This window comes from Vipera ursinii (genome assembly GCF_947247035.1).
Source record: "Vipera ursinii genome assembly, chromosome: 16".
NCBI classification, from domain to species: domain Eukaryota; kingdom Metazoa; phylum Chordata; class Lepidosauria; order Squamata; family Viperidae; genus Vipera; species Vipera ursinii.
The window spans coordinates 9,583,902-9,611,771 of record NC_139529.1 but is presented as its reverse complement, the minus strand read 5'-3'; the positions used below and the strand labels follow the sequence as shown (position 1 = coordinate 9,611,771).

Here is a 27,870-nt window from a genome sequence, read left to right as displayed (position 1 = left end):
AAACCCTACTTGGGTAGCCTTCAGATGCAAATGACCTATCAGGCCTATCATTTTACAACAACGTGCAATTTGTGCTATTTTACTCAAAATAAAACAATAATAGATAAAAAAATGTTTTTCATTCTCTGTTCACCACCTTTCTACTTGAACAACCTGGTAAACGCTGTGCGGCACTACCCTAACCCTGAGTTACCTTCAAGAGCGGCACAACCCACATAAGCAACCCTGAACTGCTTGTGCAATTGTGCTCTCTGGAAACTCACAGCCCAAACGTTGCAGACCTGCTGGCTCTGGCGAGACGTGGAGACCGTCCCATCCCAACCCGCTGCAGCCTGGGCTTCGTTGCAAATTAACGCTGTACCCTGATTTTGTAGCGTATCTCAATTTGTTCAGTTTGCCATAAATCCAGGTGACTCTCATTATTAAGAGGATTAAAAGTATAATAAAATTAAATAGCTAAATATTTAAATATTGCAGTTTGATGCAATTCATAATCGTGTCCTAGCCACAAAAGCAGGCAATAGCTATCTCCCCCTTCATCCACCCCCATTTCTGGAAACACTTGGTTCACACTCAGCTGGACATAGAAGAAATCTTTTAAATAATTTGAGTATATAAACCAGCCAAAATCACCTGCCTGTCCACAAACACACCAAGTATTGCTGTGACATCGTCATACCAGAGTCTTCCTCACGTAGTGAATTGCCAGAGATGGGGAGGGGCTGTATTGAGAGCAAAGTGTCTTGTAGCATTTTAAGGTCCCGTGTTCAAAGGACCAAACTAATGATGGCTCTAGGAGGCCAAAAGAAGCTGCTTTCTTTTAAGGCAACTGTGAAATTTAGCAAGCGGAAAGAATTGCCACAGAGCTGAGTGTTCTTCAAAGCAAGTAGGCTATAGGAATGGCTAATCAGACGAATAAGTTCAAAGTGTTTTCAAAGTGTTTTCTCACAACCCCTTCCCAAGGCAAGACTCACTCCGGTCTTCCCTGGTGTGGATGTGAGGCTGCAGGCACAAGCAAGAGGGGCCCCTCAGCAGAGGCTGCCGAGGATACCCACTCTTCTTCCAAAACAAACTTACATCCCAAGGCTACACACTCCCATGCTCAGCTTTCAGCATCCGAAGGCTACAGTCACAAGGTGTGGCAGGTGACTCCCTCCCTATTGCTTCGGTCAGGAAAGACTCTTCGCGTTTAAGACACCAGGTGCTTGGAGATAGGGCTTCTCTGGTATAATTACTGTCCATCCAGACACTCAACACCCCCTCCCCTGTACGAATGCCCACCACCCACTACCACGTTGCCTCCTTATCACTCCTTCCCAGGGCAATGTGGCCATCCCCCACCCCAAGCCTGCTCCTTCCCTAGGTTTCCCCAAGGCCACCTCCTTCGCAAGCAGCCCAGAACGCCCTTCCTTCGTCTGCCATTCCACTCATGTGAAGAAAGCTCTGAAACATTCTTAATGCCACCAATTCAGGATGCGTCTGCGGGGAAGTGGTTTGGTGGGACACGGAGAATCAAAAAGGCTTTTGAAATAATACTAAATACAATCACGTAGTTCCTTTTCTACACAGGTAGACAAAAAGGCCAGTAAAAATTATATACATATAAAAAAATCCATAAACTACAATATATGTCTTCAGTTGAACATTATAAAATGGCATTCAAGATTTATTAAATTCTTGTTTATATTTTTAAAAAGTACAAAACACTAAATTAAAAGGAAATCCAACAGTATTCTGTTCCTTTTTTCCAATAAAAATAATAATAAGTTGATATCAAAATAATTTCAATGTTAGATCTCTATAAACTCATGAAATATTACCACTCCTCTTCCTCACTCAATTAGATCCTTTTTCTTCAGTCTGCTCCTCACCCCTTGCCTGTATTCCTAAAAAAATGTTTTCAGCCAGGCTCTCTGGGGACTCGTGGGACCCTCGGGGGCTTCTCGGGGGCCCTGATCCCCTCACAAAGGGTCAAACCTCCCAGGGAACCACCAGCGCCATCCCTTTGGGGCGGTTGGGGAGGTTCATCAATTGGGATGGTAGAAAGCGCAATCTGTACCTGTGGTGGCCTTGCTTCCTGGGGATCCAGAATTTGGAGCGCGGAACGTCTGTGACGGGGATGCCGCCGGTGGGATACCGGAGGGAGTGCGGTGGAGAAGGGTGGAGCACCGGATTATGGGCGCCGTCGTCGGCGTTTTTTTGCCCGATTGGCTCGCCTGGGTCTTCACAGCCACGAAGAGTGGAGATCGAGAGTACTCTGGATATGAACACTCAGAACTAGTGCCGGGATAGACAAGTCAGTGCCCAGAACCTGCCCCTGCCGGGGCACTTCCCCCTCTCCGCAAGAGGTCCATGCTCCCCCTTACCCAAAGCCTTTTGGAAACTGAGCCCCACTGCAGGGCCCCCCTCCAGCTATAAATTCTCAAGCATGACACAAGGGGTTTGAATTTCTGGCTTCTCCAATTTCGGTCAGCTTTAATGTCACCTGCAGAAGCCCTCCCTGATCCACACAAGACCTTCTGGCAAAGGGGGCAAGTGCCCTTTGGGGGGGGGCTCTCTGTTCAAGAAGCTCAAAACCTACCATACCAGCCTACGCGTTAATTAACTGGTAAAATAAAGAAATTAAACATGTTCTTAATACGCTAAAACAGCTACCTAAAGGCATTGCTTTTAGCAGAAATGTACACAACATCGCACATGGGCTTGCTGTGATGTACAATCACAAAAAGAACTAAGGAAGTGTTTTTGTTTGAAACCATCCAATTCAAATCTATGCACATTCATCTTCAATGTACAGTTGACCACAAAGAATTAGATTTCTTTAGCCAAATGGAAATCCTAAAAAAATCTGGCTTCTCAGTGTCCCCATCTAGAAAACAACAATTTTCTCTGTGCCAACTCAGTCCTTTGAGGTCCCATCAATCAAACGCCTGAACTGGGGGGGAGGGGGGGAAGACCATTGTGGGAGAATGGCGAGGAATTCTCACAACCCAATATTATAGAAGTCTGTCTGTCTGTCTGAACCAAACCTTTAAATCGGTTTGCCTGAAATTTGAATATCTGGATGTACTGTATAATTAGGAACTTACAGGAAAAGTCTCCATTTGTTGCCACATCTAAAGAACTAACATAGAAGGCAAGCGCACAGGGACATTTTCATTTCATTATTCTATCTTTCATTGCTCCAATCAAGGCACACACGTATGATGAAAATAAAAAAATACAATGTGTAACATTCTACACTTCAAAACATTATTCAGTACTCTATTCAGTTATTTATACCTTTATTCCAGCATCTTAAGGCCACATTGATAGTGATGATGTCTCATCCAATTTCCCCCCCAGAACAATCACTCTGCAATGCGATCTGGATTCTAATCAGACCCTTGCCCATTGCATCATAATTGCCCCTCCCAAAGAAACCATAAATAAAAGACAAGTACAAATTCGCCTTGTGATGGCATTTGTTCTTTATTTTTAAGAAGCTACTGGAGATGCCCTAATTCCTTCAAACCATAGACTGGGTGGAAAGTATCAGTGTAAACAATGCAAACCCCCCCTATTTTCGGGCACACTGCCTAGAATGTCTGCCCTTTGCAAGGTGGAAGAGCAGGGCGAGTGAGGAGGGCGGCCAGCCCAGTCGCTGGTGCCTCTCACGTCCCTCCTGCTGAACAACACAGCTCCAGCAAAGGCTTTGCACTAATCTGACATTGCAACCATTAGGGGAATTGGGGGGGGGGGACTTGCCTGAAATCCTAAAGTGCCACTGACAACACCTGGACTATACTTTGGGGGAAGGGGACCCAATGTGTGTGTGGGGGGGCTGTTCAGGAAAAAAACTAGACAGGGAACAGAGCACAAAGCTATTCTCCCTCTACTCACATTAGAGTAACCCAGAAAGCCTGACAGACGACGCAGGAAGAAGAGGCTTCTTCGCATCACTTGCCAATAACGAAATTCAACAGGTCTGTCAACGGCCATTGGTCAAGAGAGCTAATGAAGACCTCCAGGCCAGGAGGTGGCCAACCTCCAAAAGTCCACCTGGAATGGCTTGGGATGAGTAACTTATGGGCACAATAAACTCTATCAAGTGAGTCTCAATCAAGGCAAGTGACTATTTATTTATTACATTTATATGCCATCCATCTCCCTGATTACGTGGCTCTGGGAGGCTACAGGCGATCTTCTCCACAGTGTAAGGAGACCAAGGGAGGCACTGAACTTAACACCACCGATCCACGTAAGAAGCCCGTGAAGGCAGCGCTTGTCCACAAAACCCCCAGATTACAAGCGCAGGGCAATTCAGGCTAGAAAAGTGGCAACGTGCTGAAGTGCAGACACGAAAGGGAAGGTGCCCTTCTCCCGCTCAAAACAGTGGCCCCAACAGTTCAGGACAGGCCAAAGAAAGTCTTCCCTAGGGAAATTAACGTCAACATGCAGAATTTGCTTGTTGGATGAGGTGATGTCCACCAAACTCAATAGACTAAAAAGGGGATGGAGGTGACCAGTTGTACCTGGGGCTACGTAGTGCCTGGGGCAATGAGGGCTAGATGCTTGAGCTGAAGGATGCCTTCCTGTCCTTCCTCTGGGGCTTTCAACCGCTCACATTGAAAGCAAAGTTCTAGCAGGCTTTAACTGAACAAGTGTGCCAAGTCTGCAGCCGAAGATCCAGAGGGCAAAGCCCCTGGGTTGCGGCCATGGAGAGGTGATGGTGGAGGAGAGGGGGGCGGTCACCTCAGCCACTTTGCTGGGAACCCCTGCAGAGGGACCAGCCCTGCAAGGAATACCTTGAGGGCTACCAAGTAAGCAGATGGGGTTCCGCCATTTTTGAATATTTCAGTTTACTGAGAGAAACAGCTACAGTATGGTATATAAGCCATAAGCAGTGATGGGTCCAGCTGAAAATTCTACATTGTAAAAAATGTGCAAGCTGCAAAAATACAGGTGTAATTTCATTTATAGAATAGTATTAACAATTATAGGCAATCTGGCCTGAATAGTTGCACTGAAATAAGAACAACTCCTTTTCTCAAAATATATTCCAAAAGTATAGCTATCAAGAAGATATGCTAGTCCTGGTCTGTCTCTCATGATCGTGTGGGTTGCACGTCTGGCCTCTGCCTTGAAAGATCCTGGATCCCAGGCTCTCCCCTGCTGCCGTGTCACAGATGGATACTCACTGATTGGTGCGTGAAGGGCCACATGTTCCTGGTATGGTGTGTAGTACTTGTACTGCTTGCCACAGAATTCGCAGGTATAGTTGCCCGTTTCTGCAAAGCAAGAGAACAATTTTCGGAAGGAGAAAAGATTTTCCCCAAAACCCTTGACCCAAACAAGCACGGATCTCAGTTCAGAGCACAGTAGGGTGGACATTCCCCACATGGCCTCGTAAGGTGAGTCCTGAGCTCTGCTGACCAAAGGGGCCTTCGTGGTAGTTATCATCTTACATCAAGATCGATTTCTACTTTTAATATTGCTCCCACCCTCAATTTCCCCCTATTCCGGAAGAAAAGTTGGTAACATAATAAGGAATGCAGTAGCAGTGAAATTAGAGCACTGCAAAATTGTAACCGACTTTTTTTATCCCAGAGGACAATACTTAGACAATATATTCCCCTTAAATGAAGAGCTTTGTGAATTCTAAAATTAAGTCATGGGAAATGCAAGTGGAAAGTTTTGTAAGTAATGTTTTGCACATGTCTGAATCTAATGATTAAAATAAATAACATGCACTTAATTCCTTCTCTTTGCAATAAAATATTTACATGTAAATACTTTGGGCAAATTGGATTTTTTTAACCAGATGCTTATTAAAGTATGTACCATTAAGCAAGAATATTTTTATAATTCCCTAAATCAACTGTTTCTTCTCTAACTCGAACGTGGAAGATTAATTTTCTATTTACTTAGGAGCGCTATTTGCACGCAGGTTGCTTGTCTCCTGCCGACCGGCCACGGTTCGAGTCAGAGCTGTTGCTTTGCGTGCAAAAGGTCCAGGTTCACCCCTGCATTTCCAGGGAAGGGCTGGAAAAATCCCTGAGCCCTGCAGCCAGTCAGTGCCGATAGTTGTAGGACAGATGGACCAACCGAGCAGCTTTCAGGCATGCTGGGAGCCATTCCGCCTTGGGAAACCCAGGAGTTGCTGTTGGTGCTCCTTAAACGAACCCCAGTGAAAGATACATCCAAGGAAGATTTTCCGGTCTGTCACCAACCACGCCACGGGAAGCAGAGCCGGGGGTCCCGCACAGGCAAAGAATGCGCTCTTTCTGTCGGGCGAGTGAGCGCTTCCTGCCTCTGCGGGAACCGCTCCGCCCCTGGCCTGAACCCGCAGCTCTGAGACACTGAAAGCCAGTTATTTACTTCAGTTGCAAACTCGGTAAATCATACTTGGACCAATCTTCTGAAAGGGCTCGGGCTCCTCTTCTTTCACCTCCTCCTTGGCAACCATTGCTTGGTCGTAGGGGTCTGCAAGAGGAGAGAAGGAGGGGGGAGCTGATCGAGGCAGGTGGAGACGCCTCCCTGGCTTCAGGCCCTCCGGCCCTGCTCTCCTCCGCTGCCGTGGGCCGCCCTCGCCTCCCGCAGAATTGGCAGCAAGAGAGGAAGAAGCTTGATAAAGTCAACACAAGCAACACTTTAGCTCGCTCCTCTCTGAAGCTTTCTAAAAACGTTCTTAAAACTTGGGCAGGAAAATAACAAGAAAAGAGGCAACATGCTATTGTGGTAATGTTTTTATAGACTAATGTGCATTTTACACACGTACGGTATTTTTACTGATTATATTTTTCTTGATAATTTGCTTATTAAAGTGACTAACCGGAAGCTTCATGTATCCAATTCAAGATATAAAATTTGCACTAATTGTTTATTTTTAAAATGCAACTTAATTGCAAAGAACTGCGGTCGTTCTTACAGAACAGTTCCAAAAAACAACACAACTAGCCTACCTGTACGAAGATGCCCCAAGACTCTCCCTATCAACCAAACAGACATTCTAACTCCCAACTGAGTAGATTAATCCCTGCACACATCTGCAGGGACTTGAGGTTGCAAGAAGGCAGGGCTTCCAGCCTGACCCATTGAGCATTCGCCCAAATGCTCCTCCGTCCAAGTCTTCCTAAAGTGTTGCACTCATTTAGCCAGACGTTTCTACTGGTGGCAACTTTATTGCCAAAGGTTGTGTGGTATTATGCCTCTAAGCTAGCCGGGTACATGGACATAAACACGCACAATAACAACAACAACAAAATTCTAATGGTTTCTCTTGGATTTTGTTCTTTGGCGCCACACAGTGGTGTCAACAGTCCTACACAAGAGCTCCCCTCCCCACTTTCTTTCCATAAAATGCAGGCCTAGCTTACCTGCTAAAAGCTCCAAGCAATAACTAAAGGTCCTGAGAGCCTACAGGCTCGCCTGCCCCTTGCCTCCTTTCCCTTTCCTTGGGAGGAGGTGGGGAGCTCTACGCCTTTCTTTGAGCAACTCTTACAGTCAAGCCATATTTGGCTTAAATTAAAATTTTCTGGAAACGCCAGGGTTAAATGGTTATACTGGCTTGTTCTGATCAGCTGCTGCTTGAGCTTAGCCATTAATGTTTCCAAACTCCTGCAACTTCATTCGGAGGGTGGGAGCGAAGGCTGACTGACTGATCGAGGACCCTCCTCTTCTCACCAAGCGATCCAAACATTGACACTCACCATCCACTGCATGCAGGTCTCTGTGCTCTTGGAAGCAACTGTAGTATTTGTACTTCTTCCCACAAATGTCACACGTGTACCTAAAGTTATCTGTGGGGAGGAAAGATCACAATGTTCGAGAAACTCCAAGGAGAACCCAGGATGGCTTCCCCACGCACAGACCCTCTACCAGCTTTTGACCGACACTCTCGCCTCCGGCCGCTCTCTGCCCTAACCCTTAGCGCACCCCAGTCCCAAGGATGGGGACTCAAAATCTCTTACGGGTTTCAAAACTTTTGGCACCAAGGAATTTTGGAGGAGAGAAAATCATGTTCCAAATCAAGGAAAGCAGCATTTTTCTTGTTCTGTTTTGATCCGGGGGGGAGGGGGTGTAGAGACACCACCACCCCATCCTTGGGTTGATACCCATCCCTAACAGTATTCAGGTGGATCAGAGGATCCAAAGTAAGGAAAGCTAGACCGCCGGCTTCTGATATCCCAATTAACAAGGTTGTTTCCTTCCTTCGTTAGAGTATTTTTTCCAATGTGGAAAACAATTAAGCAAAAAATAAAAAGCAAAGAGAGCGGGCGGTGGAAGAGAAGATCAGCATGGGGTCAAAACGAGACAAAGTCGCCAAATGATGGGGCCTCTTCTTCACCAGCACATGGTGCCACAGCACGGTGGCTGCATTTCACACTGGCCAACTGGCAGCGAGAGGGGGGTGTTCCCCACTTGCCCTCAAGGCTTCTCTGCAGCAGAGTGGCGACAGCCAACCACTCGGGACCCTGACTGGCAGCAGCTCTCTGGTCTCCTGGGCACAAACAGGGCTCCCCTCTCCTTTTCCAGAACTTGGAACCGGGACCTTTTGCTCGCAAAGCATCACTCCACACTACTCAAGAAGCGTGTCGATACTTACTCCCAGGGGAGGCTCCTTCGCCTGATGCTGCTTCTGTGTCTAAGCGAAGAGAAGAACCGCATTGAGAATGTATTCCCAGGAATAAGCACCCTCCCATCCTCGTCTCTGTTTACAGGCTTGAGGTCGAAAGGCCTCCTTCCCAGATCTGATGCCAAAGAAATGTGTCTGTTTGAGACAAAATAGCCTGAAGATCCTCATCTTGGGCAGAGCCCCTCGCTTGTCAGTACAGTTCCCAGGGTGCACCGGTTGCCATCCAAATCCCTTCCCTTCACGATAAGCAAACCCAAAAGAAAAGGTAGCATTACGTAAAATAGGCCAGGTAAATCTGTGTCACTGATTTGAAATTTGGTGCATGAAGGTGGCAGAGCCTCATGTCTCACTGCAATATTTTAACTTTTAGGATGGGGTCGGAGTGGGAGGGGTATTTCTGTTCTCAGTGGCATTTAATCTTCTGCAGTGAAGCAGAAGTGAAGCTGTGCATTATGAGAGGCCTGAAGCGTGAAGGCCTTGCCCATCAAAGGGGTTACAGGCATCCCCTTCAGGGCTGGAGGCTCATCTAAGGCTGAGCCAATACTGGCTTTATGCTGGCAGAGGAGGGGGAGCAACAGCAATTCTTGTAGCTTGTTCTTTGCAGCACTCGGTGCAACTTAAACCACTCCGTGAACATACAATGTATGACTGGTTTAATTAAAGCTGCCTCATGTCTTCTGCCTCCCCTCCACACACACAGTTATTTTGCTGAGTATTCTGAATGGATACTAAATTCAATAATCTGTAGCATATTTCTCTGATTTGCCTGAAGATATCAATCTGACTGTGGCATTCAAGCACAGCTGTGACTGGACAAAATCCTGGAAACCCCAATTTGTGAATGCAAATAGTATCTCAGGAACAATTCTTCCCTCCCACAGTTCTTTAAGTACTCCCAGAATCCCTCAGTAGTGCACAACAGATCAATACCTCTGTGCGCTCGAACGTGGGTCTGGAAACAATTGTAGTACTTATATTTCTTTCCACATATTCCACACTCATAGGACCCTGAAAGAAAAAAGATCACGCAGAAACATTGGAGCAGCTGTAAACAGAGACAGACAGTAATTCGTAATATCGAGCACCATCTCCTCCTTCCTTGGCCAGGTTCAACTGCTGACATGCCCTAAGAGCCCAAACTGGAGTCTGCAGAGGCAGCTGTTGGGACCAGCGTGGCTGAGCAATGGTGAGCTCCCTCTCTCACCCGAGCCCTATTCAAAAGCCTCCTCTGGAATAAACCACAGAGTAACAAACTTTGGAAGGTGTGGGGGGGGGGAGCTCTATTCGCCACCCTGTTAGCAAAGCTTTAGATCGCCCAACCACGGGTCCACGCCTCCACCACTGTGGCAGGAGGGGGCGCTCATGCACAGCACTCAAATAAGCAGCAAAAAACCTTCCTCCATACTAACACACACAGAGAGACACAGACACAGACAAAGGCAGAGTCAGAAAGTCCCAGGCCAGCATCCCGGGTCAGGTTAGGGTGGCATAAACCCAAGGAAAGCCTGGCTCAGCTGGCGACCCCTCACCCCTGCCATCTGCCCCCCTCCCTCTCCCCCAGAGGAACCCACAGGCTTTCTGGCTACCGAGAGAATGCCAGCGAGAAAGCTTTTTGTGCAGGAGAAAAGATACCGAAATCTCCCTTCAAGTTGTGGCAGTGAAAACAAATTACTGCCTGAAAAAATCAGCATCTGTTTCCTTTAAGAAGACAGGGAGCAATTCTGCAAAGCAATCGTTTGCCCTAATCTCCAAATATTGTGTGAGTGGGACCCCCTTCCCTCTTGTTCCACTTTTTCTGCTGTTATTTTTCTTTCAAGAAAAAATAAAAAACACGAATAAATCTTTTAATTAGGTGCACCCAGAATTATCTAAGATGCTAGAGAAGGAAAATTTTCTGGGCTAGAGTTACCCAATTCCCAAGAGTATTAATTTTAAATACCAAAACCTGTCTGTCTCCTGGACACATCGCAACTCGTATTATTATATTGTCCACACAAACCCACCAGGAATCTGTACAGAGATTGGATTATCCAAGATGAACCACTTTTAAACATGAAGCTGCCAGAAAGCTGCAGGCACCCAGAAAAAAATAAGCATCTTGTTTTCCAGAGCAGTTGATCAATACCTCGGGAGGGTCACGTCACATGTATCTTGTAACAATGAAATCTACATGTTAATTATATAAAACAATATTTCTTTTTGTCCTTTGGGCAGTGCCCGCTGTCCTCTATTTGGAGGCAGCTCACGGGAGACCCAGCAGCTTCCTCTCATTTGCCAGTGTGGCGGGATCCTTTGGAAATCCCTCACACTTGTGCAGTGCCAGGGGAAAGCACGCCCTTCTCAGCAGCCTCTCCGCGTCACCCAGAAGACGCCCTGGCTTTAGGAAAGAGGAGCCACTCAATTCTTTGCTCCAGGACACGGGCCTACCCAAATTCTTTCATGCACGCCCCCATCTCCTTGCGTTTGTCTAGTTTTTCCTCATCCAGAAGGGGAACTGGAGTGACTTTCAAGGGACTCGTGCTGGAAAGGGCTCCTCTGGAACAACCCTGCACCTTTTCCTCACTCCTAAATGCACCTGCAGCTGTTTCCCTGGAGCCAAGATCATGTAAGGTTTTGTGTGCCTTTAATATGTTTCCATTGCCCCAAAACTCTTCTCTTCCTCTCATAAAGCAAGGAATGCCTCTTTTGGGATGGTGTCTGCTCTGATTTGCACAGAAAGGAAATGTATTTTCTCCCCACTTACCATTTTAAGGCAAACATAGTTAATGCAATTTAACTGATTAATAGATTAGATCTCGATTGACTGATTATTTTCTCAGCCTGGAAACAGCAGTTAGCCAGCATGCAGGGCCTGCCCTGTTCTTTCCAAACCGTTTCTCTACATGCTTATTGCTTGAATTACCGACTCAATCAAGAGCCTCCTTAGTCCTCAACCTCCTGCCGGCACAGCTAGTAAACTCGACCCCTACCCCTCCATGGACCCCAACTCATCCCTGGCAAGAAAAGGTTAAGCCAATGGACCACCGACCTAGCTTACCGAGAGTCTGCTGGTTGCGGACCCCACCAATCACCACACAAATTTCTGCAGGCACCTCGGCTACCCCACCACCTTTCTTCTTCGGCTCTTTTGGGTCATCCTGCCAGACCACCTCCTGAATATAGTCATCTGGGACTTCCGTCTTCACCTTCACTTCAGCCATTGCTGCTGCATCCTCGCTAGGAGACGCATGGGGCAGGGATGAATCGCAACCTTCTGCTTTCATAATTTTCTGGGTCCTCTTCAAGCGCTCTCTTGGGTGGGGAGAAAAAGAGAACTCTAAGCCTCAAAGAGCTGACTGAAGGCACCCAAGAAAACATTGCCTATTCTGCTTAGGGATCTGTGACTCTACATGCCCCTGAATTTATGTATAAGGGAAATACTTCTACAGATGTGGAGGCTTTATTTTAAAACAAACAGCATTGACTTGTCACTGTATTTGGTTAACTAAAAACTTTTGAACGCTCTTCAGATGCACTCACTTGGGACCGTACACACCTTCCATGATTCACAGCCCTAGGCCAACGGAAAAAGGAAGGTTGCCTCTTCTGCAAAGTGTTAAGGAGTGTTTACTCCCCTCTTAAGCAGCTCACAATATTGTTGAATGCCCAACAACCTAATTCTAAAGAATTACCAAACATTTTGAAAAACATCAAGCTGGGCAGAGAATAGCAACAAATATTATTTGGATCCCTAAAAGCAAATTATTGGCAAACTCTCCCCACTACCACCACATTAACTTCAGATGCTGAGAGAGGTACTGTAAAGTAGGGAACGTAGCAAAATAAGGGGGGAGACAGAAATAACCTCTTAAGCCTTTCAGTCAACTCTTAAGGTTCATTTTCTCTTGAACGGGGAACCCCTATTTTTTCAGTCATGTTTGGGACAGAATAAGGTCCCATGATTTGGAGTGGATTCCCACCCAATGGAGAGATGGGGTTCCCACCAGAGAAGCCAACGGGCCTGGCGCAGGTGACCACTCCATCCAAAGCAGATCAGCCAGACCAAAGCACAGCAACTCCAGCCTCCCCAAAGGCAGCCGAGGCCTGGCCCAGAGCACTGAAGTCACCCGGTGCTCCCAAGAGGGACCTACCTGCCCACAGATGCCCTGGTCCCAACATTGCTGCTGCCGCCGCCGCCGCCACCGTTGCTGCTGCCCTCAGCCTAGAACGGAAGCAGCCAGAGAGGAAGGTCAGAGCTCTGGAGAAGCAGCCCACTTAAGGGGCTTGGAATAATGCAATGAACCCAAAGCACACATCACACAAATTAATGTCCTCTCCCTCCCAAAATAGTGGCCTTCTGTAACACGGTCCCCAGAGTGCCGAGGAAACCTCTTTTTAAAATGTCGGAAACTAGGAAAAGCCACCTGCTCCAGAACCACAGCTCCTTCCTTCCATCCCTCCATTTCAACCTGAATGCCCCACCCCCAATGCAAAAGTATTGCTGGGGCTCCAGCCTAAAAGCCCCTCCCACATTTCTCCAATCATCTTCCCCGTCTTTTCAATCCATCCAAGCTTGTGGTCACCGCTACATCTTGTGCCAGTGAGTTCCACAGATTAACTTTGTGCTCTTTCCTTTTATTTCCTTTCCATCTCTTTCCATCACTTTCCGTGGATGCATGGCTTTCCCAAAGGGAAAAGGCGGAGGATCCAGTAGGGGAGTACCTGATAAAACCAGAATATGTCCTGCTCCCCCCACACACACACAATCACTTCCCCTGCTTTGGGGCAGGCAGGCAGAGAGGGAGGGAGGGAAGGAGTGAGAGCCAGCTACCTGCTAGGTCAACAGAGGGAGGCGATCCAATTGGGGCTGCCTAAAAGGGAGGCGGTGCCAAGCTGCAGGGAGAGAAGGTCACTTGCGGAAAGAGAGAAATTGTACAGGGACCTCACAGCCGCCGTGTCTTACAGGTTGACTTCCGAAGAGCAAGAAATGCCCCTTGTCTAGTTTTGCTGTGATTTCTGCATTCAGGCATACATACCACCAACTATGATAGGTAGGCAAAGGTTGACCTGGGTCACCGCTAGGAAACACCAAGATTAATTTGGGAAAATTTTGAAAGTAATCACTTTTGCATTGTTGCCAAGAAAAAAGCTGCACAGCTAAGGTCTCGCATCTAAGCTCAGCTTGGAGACGTTCCCTCTTCCTCCTAGGATCCCTGAAAAGACCAGGGAACTGCAGGAACTTCCTGCCCCACGTGAGAGGTTGCCCACAGCAGCCACCACAACAGAGGAGCAGAGCAAGATGGTGGTACCCAGCGGCTCTGGGGTCAAGGCTCCACAGCCTGCGTTGTGCGGACAGGTCGGGCCAAGGAGGCAGGGGCCAAGGACAGGATCCCCAATGACCTTCAAAGGGACAGTCGCACAAGTTCCCTTGTAGCCTCTGGAATCTCCACCACCACCACCCGTCCCCACAGATCCATCTGGACAAACAGGAAAAGAGAAGAAAACCATGCCACAAGGAAAAAGTCTATGCAGAAAATTTTCAGTGTTTCTGGAGCGGAATAATTTATATATGGAAGCTCATGTGCCATTCAGGGCAGAAATCTGCAAATGCACCAGCATAATCAGCAGAATCATCAGTTCTCTCCCCCCCCCTCCAGCCAAACTGGAACATTCCCTGGAATTCAAAAAGTCCAAACCCTTCTTTAAATCCGGCCTTTTTGATAAAACTACAGTTTCAAATACTTACAATTTAAATTTTCCCCTGCCTTTTTAAGAATAAAAATTATGAGATTACCCATTTTTAATAAACAGCATTATTTCAAAACTTGGACCCCCACCCCACCCCCTATGAATTTGCACAAATGTGCATTAGATTAGAAGAGATTGGCTCCATTTCGGAGGGGGGGGGACATCCATGGCAGAAACAGGCCATTTCAGAGGTTGCAGGGAGAGGGAGTTCGATAAAATAACCCCCTTTTTAATTTAAATGCTAATGCACTGAATTAAAATTTAATAACTGAGGAAATTGAAAAGCCAAGCAGGAGTATTGGAAATAAATCCAAGCAGAAACAGCTGAAATTAAAAATTCTAGAGAGTAGGAGGATAGAAGCTAAGCTGCTGTCTTATACAATTATATTTTTTTCCAGAACAATGTAGGGGAACGGACGCTATCTATGGCCAGCCTTAGGGCGATAAATTGAAAGCTGGGTGATTTATTGTCTAATTTTCCTAAGGGGAAAAAGGTTCTCTTTCATGGTAAAATATTTCATAAATTTCCACCTGGCATAAATTTTTAAAAGTTTGTAGGTTATATTCAGTAAATCAGCACAATTCTGAAATCTTACACAAATACACAAAGCAGAAAAAAGAAGAAAAAATTACGGTACAATTGTAGATATTTCTTTCCATTCCTTTATGAAGATTTCTCTTTTACAGAGCAACCAAGGCTGGAAATGGTAAAAACATACAGAGGTGATTCCTTTTATAATTTTAAAAGCCCTCCTAATTAGCCTTTCAGAATTTTCTCGTTATGATAAATCAAGGAACTTGCTAGCCATAGCAGCCACTTGATAAGCTGCAGAAACTGCCAGTTCTTGGCCTGTACGCTTCATGAGCATCCATCAAAAAATAACTGACGTCTTGGGCTTCCTCAAGGAAAAAGGGGGCTTTTGCTTTGCCCAAATCATCAGGACATTCTCATCTGAAAAGGCACCAGCCACTGAGCACAGAGGCCACCAAGGTCCACGGAGGTTTAAGCTCACCCTCTCTGCACAGGCCCTGCGTGGACCGGAAGCTCTTCCGCCCGTCCCACCTGAGACCTGGATGAATGCAGCAAATAAAGGCCGACCGGGAACCTGACAAAAGGGTGGTGGAAGCAACAAAGGGCTAAAGCCGCCATGACTACATTTCCCACCACACAGGAGGTATAGCAAAGCCCTGAGATTTCTTCTGCGCTGGGTGATCAGCTGACATTCTCCACAAAGTGGTCTCTCCCCGGCCTTTGCTCCTTTGCAGGGGAACCAGTTTCCTTCTCCGAACTTCCTGATGAATCACAGGGAAGCTGCCAAGAGTTTCTGTCACAGGAAGTCCTTCAACCATGGTTGCTGGCGTTCTTTCCCCTGAAGCTTAACAACATTTTAGCTGCTCATTCATTACCACGATTGCATCTTTTGCTTCCACCGAAGAACCTTTTTTTCTGTTATTGCGGTGTGCCACTTTGCCTCTGCACTGGAGATGATGTGGTGCCGTGGTGCTCAGGAGCCGGATACCCTCTCCACCCAGAGAAGCCCACCAGCACTCGGTCATCCTCCCTAGGCATTTAACCCAGCCTGTCGTTTCTTCGCTGGCCATTTTTATCATGCTCTTTTAATGTATTTCTAGAATGCACTAGGACTATCTGAAAGTTGCAAAGTTGTCTGCTAAGAAACCCCAAAATAAACCAAGATCGCTTCCCTTTTATTCACTTAAACCAGAGGATGAAATGCTCTACTCTTACTATCACATGTATTTATGATGAGAAAGGTACCCTTCTGAAGGGGTACTGGGGCCCTCCCTGCCCCCCAAACGGTGGCTCTATTTCAGTAGTTGGACGTTACCTGGCTAAATCTCTTGGCAGTCTCCCAGAAGACTAATGCTGCTGCCTTAAGCCTGCGCCGATTGTGATGCCAACGTGCTATTTAAGAAAACTTGGGTCTGTTGCAGCCACAGGCTCCCACTAGGACGCTACGAAAGAAGCCCCAGAGGCTCCAAGCCAGTTTGCCCTCAGCTACCTTCAACAGACAGGTAGATATTATTTCTGTCAAATCTTGGGAATAATGGAGCAATAATAAAAATTTAAAAGCTTGCAATGATTCTGCCCAGTTTTGTCATTTAGCCACTGCTGGAAAAGCAAAGTCAGCCACAAACTAGAAACTCACAGACCAAACCTTCCCAGTTCTGAGGAAACAGAGCCAATGGCCTGGGAAGCTACCTGTCTCAGAGGCCCTGCAAGGCAGGCCCAGGTGACTGGACAGAGTCTTAACCCGGCTTTTAGCCCTAGACAGGAGCTGCTTCACCTCAAAGCAGATTCAAAGGCCTCGATCCACCCACCCAGGACTCAGACCATCCTCAACCATAGAAGGGTCAGGCCGGTTGAGCGTTGTGCTTCCCACTGAGTATATTCTTCCCTCCTTCCTGCAAAGCTGGTAAAATACTGTTAACACTAACCAAATAGTAATCCTAATGTTAGGAATGAGGCTACCTAGTAGAGGCCTCTATTTGCCAAGCTACAGGCTTCAAGGACGCCTCAGAAAGAGGCATTTATTAGATCCATTAAGTCCTGTTCCATGCAATATGCAAATTAGCAAAATGGAAAGCCACTGCAAGTTTCATTTAAAAAGTCACACCTAAGTCCAGTCCAAGAAAAGATGGATAAATTACCACAGGAAATGTTCTGATGTAAAGATTCACACAACAAAACAGCATCTTTTCTGAAAAATATACCACCCTGGGAATACAAATCCCTCAAGTGCTCACCTACTGAGCCTTCAAAGTAGATCAGGTATCCTGAAAAAAGCCCCCAAGCTCGCCACCGGCTCCAATCCTCTCTTTCCCCAATCTCTTAACCCCGCTCCCCCTAGATTAATGGCAGTGCAGAAGACCTAGCAAATCAATTATGAAAATAAAAATGATCTTAATTAGGAGCAGAACCACATTTACAAGTCCTGAACTCTGATTTTTCAGAAAAGCGATGTCCGTATGTGTTGCCAGATGCCACCTCAAACTACGGCACTTCAATCCCTCCCTACAAAACTTTGCTAATGTTCTAATCCAGCACAAGAAGGCACTTGTATCTCATTATTCCAGAGTATTCCTCTGGACACAAATAACAAAAGGCTTCTTAAATAAGGATGCAGCATTTCACCAGGTTATGTTTATGGCAGAAACCCATTCCACAAGATATGGACAGGATTACTACAGTGCTGAGGAGACCGCTGGCACCATTTCAGGTTACTTAAAAATAATTATAGTCTGGCAAATGCATATGCATCTAAGCAGGAATTTAAAAAGAAATTTATAACTCACAGCTCTGGTGAAAAATAGATGTAGGGGGAAAATACAAAAATTATGAATTCCATATTTCAACCCACCTGAAGTCAGGGATAAGGTGTAGGGAAATGCTGCAGAACAAGCACTATAGCTTTAATGACACTTCTATGAAATATAATGCTCCTGGCTGGGAATTAAGGCTCTACAGCAGCACACAGAAGCATCAGCCAAAAAGCACCAAAAGAAAACTATGGATCACCGAGTTATCTGAAGAATGGACCAGAAATTCTCACGGGTACTCTCCAGCTAAGGCATCCTGAGCATCTCAAGACAAAGCATGGAATAAGCGAGCCCTAGACTCAAGTCAATGGCTGAACCATTCCTTATACGCTGCAGGTAGAAAACTTCAGCACGCACAATTTTCATTTACAAGCAGTCTATCTACCAGGGTAGACATACTTAAAAATTCAACCTATCGTATTTTTTCTTCAGAATTCAAACAGCTCTTTCCTACAGTGTGAAGGATTCTTATAATTAATTTCAAAATTTCATCTGAAATCTATCTGAACCTTAGTCCATTTATAACTTTCCAAATTGCCATTGATTAAAAAATATTCTAAGTGTCAAGTTTCCAACGTATGGGCTTTTCAAGTGACTCTGAGGCATTGTTTACCTTAAAAGTCCTGCTAACATCGAATGTCATTGCTTGACACTAAGTCCTTAAACTCATACTTGAAACTTCTTCCATTAAGGATTGAAGAAAGCTCACCCGATGAATGTCATGATTTGCCATTCTGAAAGTTCTTAGTATTTGAAAAACAGTAAAAAAAATAATTAAGAGATGGTCAGAATTTATGTACATGGCATATAGACTGTCAGCTTAGTCAGTTTTTGCATTCTTCTTGGGAGGAACAGCTGTCCGGAGTACCTGTGGGTGATATCACAATCTCTCCTTTCACCCAAGAGATTTTGCTGGCTAGGACCCACCTCTGTCTGCCACTCTCCACCGTACTGCCAACCTCACTTCTTCGGGGATGTCTAGCCAGACCTTCTCCTGGCTGCCATACTTCTTACTCCATTTCCATGCTTTAGGTAATGCTGCTCTCCCCAAAGGGGGAAAGCGTCATGGGTGGGCATGCACCGGTACGTATGTATGCATGTATGTATGCATGCATGTATGTTTGTGGAAAAGCTGTAATATTCTTCCCTTCAAATCCTATAACATAAAACCTATCTAATTAGAGGCTAAAACAACAGGGTGAAGTATTGAATGGTCAAAAATAAAGACAGGAAATCTACCCCTCCCCCAGCCACACAATTATTAGGAAAGTAATGAATGTTATACTGACTAGTTGGAATGGCAAGCACTGTCCCTTTGTGCAAGAAAACAGCAGAAGAGAATTGCAGAAGGATATGAAATCCATCCCAGGTGCCTTCTGACTGGTATTTGAAGGGAGTCCACAGACAGGCCAGATCCTGAAGCTAAAACTCAGATCCTTTGGCCACCTAATGAGAAGGAAGGACTCACTGGAGAAGAGCCTAATGCTGGGAAAGGTTGAGGGCAATAGAAGAAGGGGATGACAGAGAATGAGGTGGCTGGATGGAGTCACTGAAGCAGTAGGTGTGAGCTTAAAGGGACTCCAGAAGATGGTAGAGGACAGGAAGGCCTGGAGGAACGTCCTCTGTGGGGTGGCGATGGGTCGGACACGACTTCGCAACTAACAACAACAACAACCACAGACAGGCTGTCTGTTTTGATTTAAATGTGTTGCCTGAATTTGTGAACTATGCAGTTTTCTATTTCTGAATAGTAAATGCCCCAACTTATGTGTTCTTAGCAGGTTAGCTGCTGGATCTGATTTTGACAGTCGACAACTAGGCAATTATGCAGCGTTCAAGAAAGAGCAATAAGTCCACAACCCAGAAGAGCCTGTAAGAAATAAAGGGAGAACAAGCAAATGACTTCTCCCCTCTTAACCATGCTGGACTCCCTTAAAAAAAAAAGACTGGAAAGCTGCAGAAAAGTAGAATTATTCCTTTGCCAAAGCGGCTCTTTGGGGGCAAAATGGAAGAAAATTTATACCACAGCAACACATTTCTGTTTTATTTTTTCCTGAGGGCGCATCCACAGAATTTTGCCAAAATATGTGCCGAAGAATTGAGTTTTAGATATGATAAGTTAAAAAGTAATAGGCCCCTGGGCCAGATTGCATTCAGCCGGAGAGATCTTAAAATATCGCCAATGCAAGCTTGCTAAACTATTAACTAAAATATGTAACTTATCACCAAAAGTAGCCTTGCTGGCCAAGGACGGGAAAGATGCCAATTTCCACAGCCCGGTGCTTCTGATGCCTCCCTCAGTATCGCCAGGAGCTCAGCTCCATACTGACAGGATGAAGAGAACCCAGGGCTGTAGACTCCTAACCCTGAACTCTGACTGTAGCCCGAATCGGACCAAGGGAATTCAGCCCAAGAGATCCTGGCTCTACTCTCAGGCTTTTAAGTCCCCAGGAGGGTGCTAATGAATGCACGGCTCCTCCTCTGTGTGACACAGTAGTAGTCTGTCTACCGTCCAGAGGACAGCTAGCATCGTGCCTAAACTGAACTGAAGTGACACTACTGATGTCATGATTTGAAAGTAGCAAAGCCGTGGTGAGATGGACGGCTGGATGTTGCCTGATATTTTGGTATATTGTGCCCTATTCCCAATCTTGGTTTTGGTTGTTTTTTATGTTGTGATTCTTCTTAGAGATGAGAGGAAGGCCCCACTTTGCTCTTTTGAGTAGCCTTTTCCTGGGGAGGAGGGCGAAGCGCCCAGGCAAACGGATTCCCAGAATGTCAGCCCTCCAGGGGAATCCGCCTGCTGCTAGAGTCGGTGGGCATCGGCAGAGCTCTGCTACCTAAGCTCTTAAGAAGGGTGGCCTTCTGGGCTTCAGGCAGTCAACGGGGAATCAGAAAAGAAATGTCTAAAAGAAATGACAATCACAGCTTTCGAACTTTCTCATTCTGTGTTAACTGTGGGTTTTTTAAAAAGAAAAAACAGGAAGAAAAGTAACCCCCCCCAAAAAAAACTCAAAATAATTATAAGGCAAAAGGCCTAAGCTTTAAAAACCAAACAGGAAAAAAGAGCAGAGTTCATGTGGAAATCTTAGAAATCTCTATAGCAAAATAACTCGTTTCAGCTGACCACAAAGACTATAAATACTCAAGATTAATTTCCCAAGCGAGTATAAAAATAAACAAACTTAAAGTTTACCAAAAGGGGAAAAAATCAAAATTCTCTTACATCCAGAAACAGTAGACATCTCTCTGTATCCTACATGCATTAGGCAAATACGAAAACTGGAATACTTTTATTTACACGTGCTTTTTTTTAAGTTTTATTCTGCAGGATTCAACCTAATGAAAAGTCACCTTGGTTTTCAGTTGAATAAAATAATCAGAATTTTGTGGCTTCAGGACTGGGAAAGAAAAGACAAATTCTTCAGTGCCACACCTGATTAGCCCTTCAGGAATCTAAGCAATCTACCGAAACTTTCACAGCTGGGAAAGAGGGTAACAGCCCTGCCCCATCCCATCTCCCAGGCTGTTGGATGATCTCAGTGTTGGCCCTCCTCCTTCTCTTGCAGCGACTCTAATTTAAATGTACTAGAATGAAAAAAAATTAACCTTTGGCAGAATTGCTTTCTCCTAATCTCTCTCATTCCCAATTCAATGTAACCATGAAGAGGAAAACAGGCAAATTATTTCTTGCTTTGTTAGGGCTAAAAAGACTTTGTTCAAAGCCAGGATCTAGAAGAGGAATCTTAGCCCCCTCCCCTTCCCATAAAGGAGATCTGGAAGCTCAGCAGATCCGCAATTCATGAAAAGCAAAACATGACAAGAGGATGTAGCAGGACAGACAGACTGAGACCACAACTGACACATTGCACAGTTTCATTCCTGTAAATCCGTGGCACCCTGGATTGCTTCCAGCAGGCACTATTCAGAGGACCCACCATCTGCCTGGACCCAATTCTTAATCGGCTAGCAATAATGTCCATACTGGGAAACCGGTGCTACAATATTTGTTATCCATTCAGATTTCTGTTTGCATTCTCAAGCCAAACATTTGTAACACTTTCCGGTACAGAAGGAGTAACAGGAGCTTTTTGAAGAAATAAGCACAGAGGCCAGCTCTCCCCCTAAGCACTCGGGCTACGGATCTCTCTGCAGCTGGCCGTCACTGGGAGGGAGAAAGTCAAGGGGGCCTGGAACAGAGGGCAGGCTTCGTTTCCAACTTCCATCAGCCCTAAATGAGGAAGGAGGAGTCAGAGGAAGCCTCCTCACGCCCTTCCTTCCCTTCTGTGCCCCCTTTCTGCAGGGTAACTTTATTATGCAGTGCCAGGTAGGAGAGCCTGGCGCCATTAGCTCAGGCCTTCCCATCGTTGCTGCTGATCCTCCTGACTTTAGCAAATGAAGTGACTTGAAGCTAAGTTGTTGAATTCTTATTTTTCCTTTTTTGCCAGTTGCACTAATTATCGGTGAAGAGAGGTTACAGGGCTTCTAAGACATCTAGAAATCTACAATTTGCCAAAAATACCCCAACACACACATTCAATCTAAGACACGGTACTCCCTGAATAAAACTGGAAAAACTATTTTTAGTTGTTTTTTTTTACTGCTCACATATATTGGTTTACTGTATGGTACATGCTTACCAAAAGTAACCTCCCAGGCTCCATGTGGCCTGCGTAAGAGTTCTATAATGTCTTTCAGGTTCAGTTGGGGGGGGGAGGAGTGCACAGGGCTCCCATTCATAGCCAAGAATGTATGTATAGGTTTGAAATGTGCAAGTCAAACTCCTTCGATTTTTGCAAGCAAGCATGACCCAAAGTATCAGAAATACATCTACTTAAGTGTCCTTTCAGCTTTTATAAGAGTCCGAGTTTTCAATGCTACTTTAATTAAAGGTAGCTAAGTAGAGCTCCTACAAAAAGTCTGTAACTCTCCATTTTGAAAAATGCCTTTGAAGCCCAGAAGTAGATGCCAAGATAGAGTTATTATAGATGGAAAACAAACATTCGTACATGACCTCTGGGCGGCCTGAAAGTGCTGGAGACAGCACGGAGAGCATCATGAAGACGGATTTCAGGAGGAAAAAGGCTATATTGGAGAAAGACTACTTTCTTTTTTTCTATGGGAAAGGAAGACAGACAAGGGAAGGTGCGCCTTCCTCCTGTCCAGAGAGCAGATCTGGAGTTTTCCACGGGGAGATGACGGGAAGAGACAGCCTCAGTTCAAGGGCCTTCCACAGGAGCACAGAGAGAGGTGACAGGCCATAGGGATCTAGCAGCGGTGCAGCTTTGACCTGGCCATCTGTTAAGATTTTTCAGTTCCATGGGCCATTTAGTAGATTCTGGCCAACTGGTCAGGTGATTTTCCTGATACAGATGTCAAGACTGTAGTCCCGAGTATGGTGGAACCTTAGTACTCATCATTCATCAGTTCGGGGAGGTGCGATGAGTACCAAAAACAATCAGTACCAAACAATTTTTTCTCATAAGGAATAATGTAGTGAGTCACACAAGGCAGCTGACATGGACAGGTTCTTGCTTGTGCTTCGATTACAAATAAACAATGGACAGCGGGACAAAATTTTCACATCAAAATGTGTTGAGTACCAAATCTGAGGAGTTTCAAAGCAGTTGACTACCAAGGTACCACTGTCTGTACCTGCGGGGGAAAATCTCAAAGCTGGGCAGGAGAGGTCAGCCGTGAGTTAAGACAAAGGAGCTATAGTAACTGCAGAATCTCCAGCTTCCCTAAAGCACGTCTCACAGGCAGGAGGCGTTTTTGGACTGGACCTATTTTACAAATTCTGGCTCTCCTCATTCATGAGCTGAATGATAAACCTTCCCCAAAGCACAACAGACCAAGGTGAGAAAAGCTTCTTGCCAGCGTACTAATGCTTGTGGAATAGGGCTTTCAAAGACAGAAAGCAAATGGGTGGAGTTGAGCTCCAGTGTCCTACAGCCCCTCATGAGTAAATGGACAAAAAGTGAAACAAATAAACCAAGTAAAATAAAACAAAATGAAGATTTCTCAAAGGACAGTCAAGCTCCAAGAACAAAACTGCTATTGCTTCAGGGCTGAAAACAAACGGAGGCGGATTCAGCTATGCCTAGTCATACACGCTGCCCATGGAGTAGGGCTTCCACCCAGAACCCCTAGGCAGAACAGCCCAGAAGAGAGCCGCCCCAGAGCTCATTCCCCTCCTCCTCCTCCTCCTCCTCCTCCTCCTCCCTGCCACCACCTGCATTGGGGCCCCACTGCTCCCACCTGCTTCCGGGCAGCAGCAGGACTCCCCCCATGCAGAGACATCCATGCTCACCTTTGAGGAACAACTCCTGAAGGGCAGCCTCCCCCAAAGCAGCACGCAGCCTCAAGTGTTCTTCCTTCACACGGGTTATTACATGAACAACTGATCCAGAGGGGACTTTCTTTGGATTATTATAGCCTTCTCAGAATCACCTGCCTAAAGCCAGGATGGTTGGTTCTGATCCCTTGGAAATAACTGAATTATGGTCCAGTATTCTCCTGAAGGGACGCGGTGGTTCAGTGGGTTAGGACGCTGAGCTTGTTGATCAGAAGGTCGGCAGTTTGGCGGGTCGAATCCCGAGTGCTGCGTAATAGAGTGAGCACCTGTTACTTGTCCCAGCTTCTGCCAACCTAGCAGTTCAAAAGCACATAAAAATGCAAGTAGAAAAATAGGGACCACTCCGGTGGGAAGGTAACAGCGTTCCGTGTGCCTTTGGCGTCTAGTCATGCCGGCCATATGACCACGGAGACGTCCTTGGACAAGCGCTGGCTCTTCGGCTTGGACACGGAGATGAGCACCGGCCCCTAGAGTCGGAAACAACTAGCACGCGTGTGCGGGGGAACCTTTACCTTTTTATTCTCCTGAAAGTGCCAGCTGAAGCAAACTCAACTAAAGGTGATGCATCCCCATTTATTATTTTGTTCTCCCAAGCAAAGCAAATTATTAAATTAAATTATTAATTTAAACCACTTGTTCAGTTTGCGCAATACAGTGAACATAACATTTATATTTATATTTATTAAATTTTTATACCGCCCTTCTCCCGAAGGACTCAGGGAGGTGTACAGGGCAATAAATATCGAAATACAAAATACAAAAGTTAAAAAAGAATTAAATAATTATGCCCAATATAATACAATAATTAAAACTATGCTAAAACCCAAACCATGCTGCTTTACACTATGCATTAACCAATGTTTCAAATAAAGCAAAATAAGTATGCTGATATCAATTAGAGCTACTAATTCTTTAACTCATTTAAACTTATCTTGCAAACTCAACCATTAAACAGCACTAGGAAACCTGGCATGTGTGAATGAATGAAGTTATAGTTTCAAATCCTCAAAAGAGAAATGGAACTTTTAAACTTTTAAAGGTCTTGTTTCAACTGATGTGATAGGAGACTCCCAAATCTGTATAATCAAAAATGTATTTAAGAGTGAGGCTTTGAATTAACATTCAAAATGTGAATGTGAAGAAAGTCAAATCTCTGCAGTTTCCGTATGAGATTTACATTACAGTATATGGCCAATTCTTCTCCCTGGAGCTGCAGTCTCCAGACAGACACCGGCTCCCTTATCTGGAGTTCAGCTGCCCGAAGGATCCCAGATACAGAAGGTTGCCTGAAATTGCTCCTGCCTCATCCTCCTGGCTGTGGCAAAAACTTATTTTACAGATGTTAGAAGATGATATCTGACTGCCACATATAAAGCTATTAAATCAAGCCAGGGTCCTGTGGCCTTCCAGATGTTTCTGAATAATCACAATCATCTCTTAAAGGCACAGAACAATCAACCCCTCTTGAGTCTTCTGCTACAGCATCCTTACAGCACCAGTGAATGGACTGTCCCACCACTCCACCATCCTTCTGAAGGGACTGGGGTGGGGGTGGGGGCAGGCATTTTGCAGTCAGCCCATGCCAGCTGCAAACTACTTAGGTACATATGAATGGGAAAATCTTCCAGCACTCTACATCAATTTGGTATGTTTAACACAAACGTTTATTTTTAAAATTATTAACATGTTTCAGTTTCCAACCTGTAATAGTGTTAAAAATGTCAGTTTAGGACTCTAGGACCACTTGTAGGTTACAAGGCATCTGAAAACACTTGCAATCTCTTGGCCAACTGTCCCTCAAAAATAAGGGAGGAAAAAAAGAATTTTGGATTTTCTTTCTCACTCTTTCTTCAAAATTACATATTTTGGTAAACAAAACAATTTTGAAATTATAAATAGAATAAAATCCAGGAAAAAATTCCTATGCAAATTCACATAGAAAATTTCCATTGCATTGGAAAATGTTCAGATCAATACTGCATTTCTCTTGTATAGTCGCTAAGAATAATCATTTGATAAACATGAAACCATTTAATTGCCCTATTTGCCTGATTATTTGCATTTTTCACCTACGTAACCAGGCACACTAAGGCAAACATATATAATATATATATGATTATATATATGTATATACGTATACATATATAATACAATGTATTTGTTGGAAGAATTTTTCCTGTGGGGGAAAAGTCACCATTACAGATATTTTCTGCCCCATGTTTACAGCCAGACGAATGGAACTGGAACACAGCACCACAATCACCAAGTCACTTATAGATGCACAGAAAGTCAGATTTGGAAGGAACTTTAAATATCATCTAGTTCAACCACTGCTTACTGCAGGAATCTACCATTACAAGACAGCATCCTGCTTAACTTTCCAAGTTCCCAGGTCAGGAAGCTAAAGAGCCAGTTGCCAAATTTAAGCAACAATCTTGAAAAATGACAGAAAAAATGGCATTTTCCATCTATCAAAGCTAACAATCTGGGAGAATGTGGTGCTCTTCACAAGCCCACCAGAAAAGGGGATTTTTGAAAGTAAGACTTGGAGAATTAATGGAAAATATTCAGCATATAGTATGTCACTGGTGTGTACTGAGAGAGATAAAACTGACTGTGCTCCTCACTCACAATACACAGCCTCTTCCTATTGCCCAAAGTCCTAGAGTGGTCTATAAAAACAAGTCTTCTCTAGGAACTGCCTTTATTCTCCCCTCCCTTATGCATGTATCACAAGTTAGGGAAAACAGGGAAAGAAGTGAGGAAGGCTCCCAATGCTATCCAGCAGGGGTCTTCAAATTCGGCCCTTTTATGACTCATGGACTTCAACTCCCAGAATTCCTCAGCCAGTGTGCCTGACTGAGGAATTCTGGGAGTTGAAGTCCATGAGTCATAAAAGGGCCGAGTTTGAAGACCCATGCTATCCAGTTTAAGCCATCCTGGAGTTTATTGCTCTTGTTGCAATAATATGGGTTATGACTGTTCAAACTTCTGGCAGTGCCAAACAAGGGAGGACTTACGGTGGGCCCTCAGAGTTCCAGCTGCAAAACATCCACCAGTCACATGACTGTGAAATGACCCACGATCACGTGATTATGATTTCTGATGTTCCCTGTCAGCTTTCTACAAACGAAGTCAATGGGGAAGCTGGCAGGAAGTCAAAGTCAGTCCCTTGAGGCCCTAGCTTACGGCCCTCATTTAAAGACACACCTGGGATTCCTAGAACTGGCCTCGTTAAGTGACAGTCACATGATGCTCCCCCTTTATGACCACACCACTTAGTGGCAGCTATTCCAATCCAAATTACCATCGTAACCCAAAGACTGCCTTGTATTATTTTGCCCTACGTGAAGACTTGACAGTGATGGCTTTTAGCCCCACTGCAGCCATCTTCAAGCAAAGCTCAAAAGCAGATATCTATCCCTTCAACCAAGTGCAAGTGGTTGGCATAAAGAAGAGGCATCCTCCAATCTCCACACTTGAAAGCTTAACACAGCGTAAGCACGCTTACTCTAAAATCATCCAGGTTTGTCTGGAAGCGTTGGAATTGCCATCCCTTGGCCGCACATCCTCCCCCCACATTCTGGAAGTGCCCAAGAGACAGCAGCTGGGGCAGCTTTGCCTGATCCTGATCCTGATCCTGATGAAGAAGCATGGCTGTTGCCTTAAACTCTTTATAGAGACAGGTGAGATTTGAAAGAAGAGAAGAGTAAAATCCATCCAAAAATCTCATCGTAAGAGTTCAGGAGCACACGGAGGTTCATTCTCCTGCCTGCCGTAACCCCCAAAACCCGAGCAGACAAGTCCAACCTTCCACCTATGAGAAGGA

At 45.3% G+C, this 27,870-nt stretch overlaps 1 protein-coding gene across 4 annotated transcripts in view; it reads right to left on the bottom strand.

Annotated features, from left to right (window-relative positions):
- The window catches only part of ZNF618 (zinc finger protein 618), a 43,295-nt gene that overhangs the window by 11,522 nt on the left and 3,903 nt on the right, over positions 1-27,870 (bottom strand). For 2 of the 4 annotated variants that reach the window (XM_083375359.1, XM_083375358.1), the window contains exons 2-9: positions 12,748-12,818; positions 11,646-11,908; positions 9,548-9,625; positions 8,588-8,626; positions 7,692-7,781; positions 6,388-6,465; positions 5,181-5,270; positions 2,060-2,257 (exon numbers count right to left, since the gene is read on the bottom strand). In XM_083375359.1, coding sequence (XP_083231485.1) covers positions 2,060-2,257; positions 5,181-5,270; positions 6,388-6,465; positions 7,692-7,781; positions 8,588-8,626; positions 9,548-9,625; positions 11,646-11,908; positions 12,748-12,818 — 907 coding nt within the window. The remainder of the gene's footprint in view (positions 1-2,059; positions 2,258-5,180; positions 5,271-6,387; positions 6,466-7,691; positions 7,782-8,587; positions 8,627-9,547; positions 9,626-11,645; positions 11,909-12,747; positions 12,819-27,870) is intronic. The other 2 variants (XM_083375361.1, XM_083375360.1) reach the window with 2 other exon arrangements.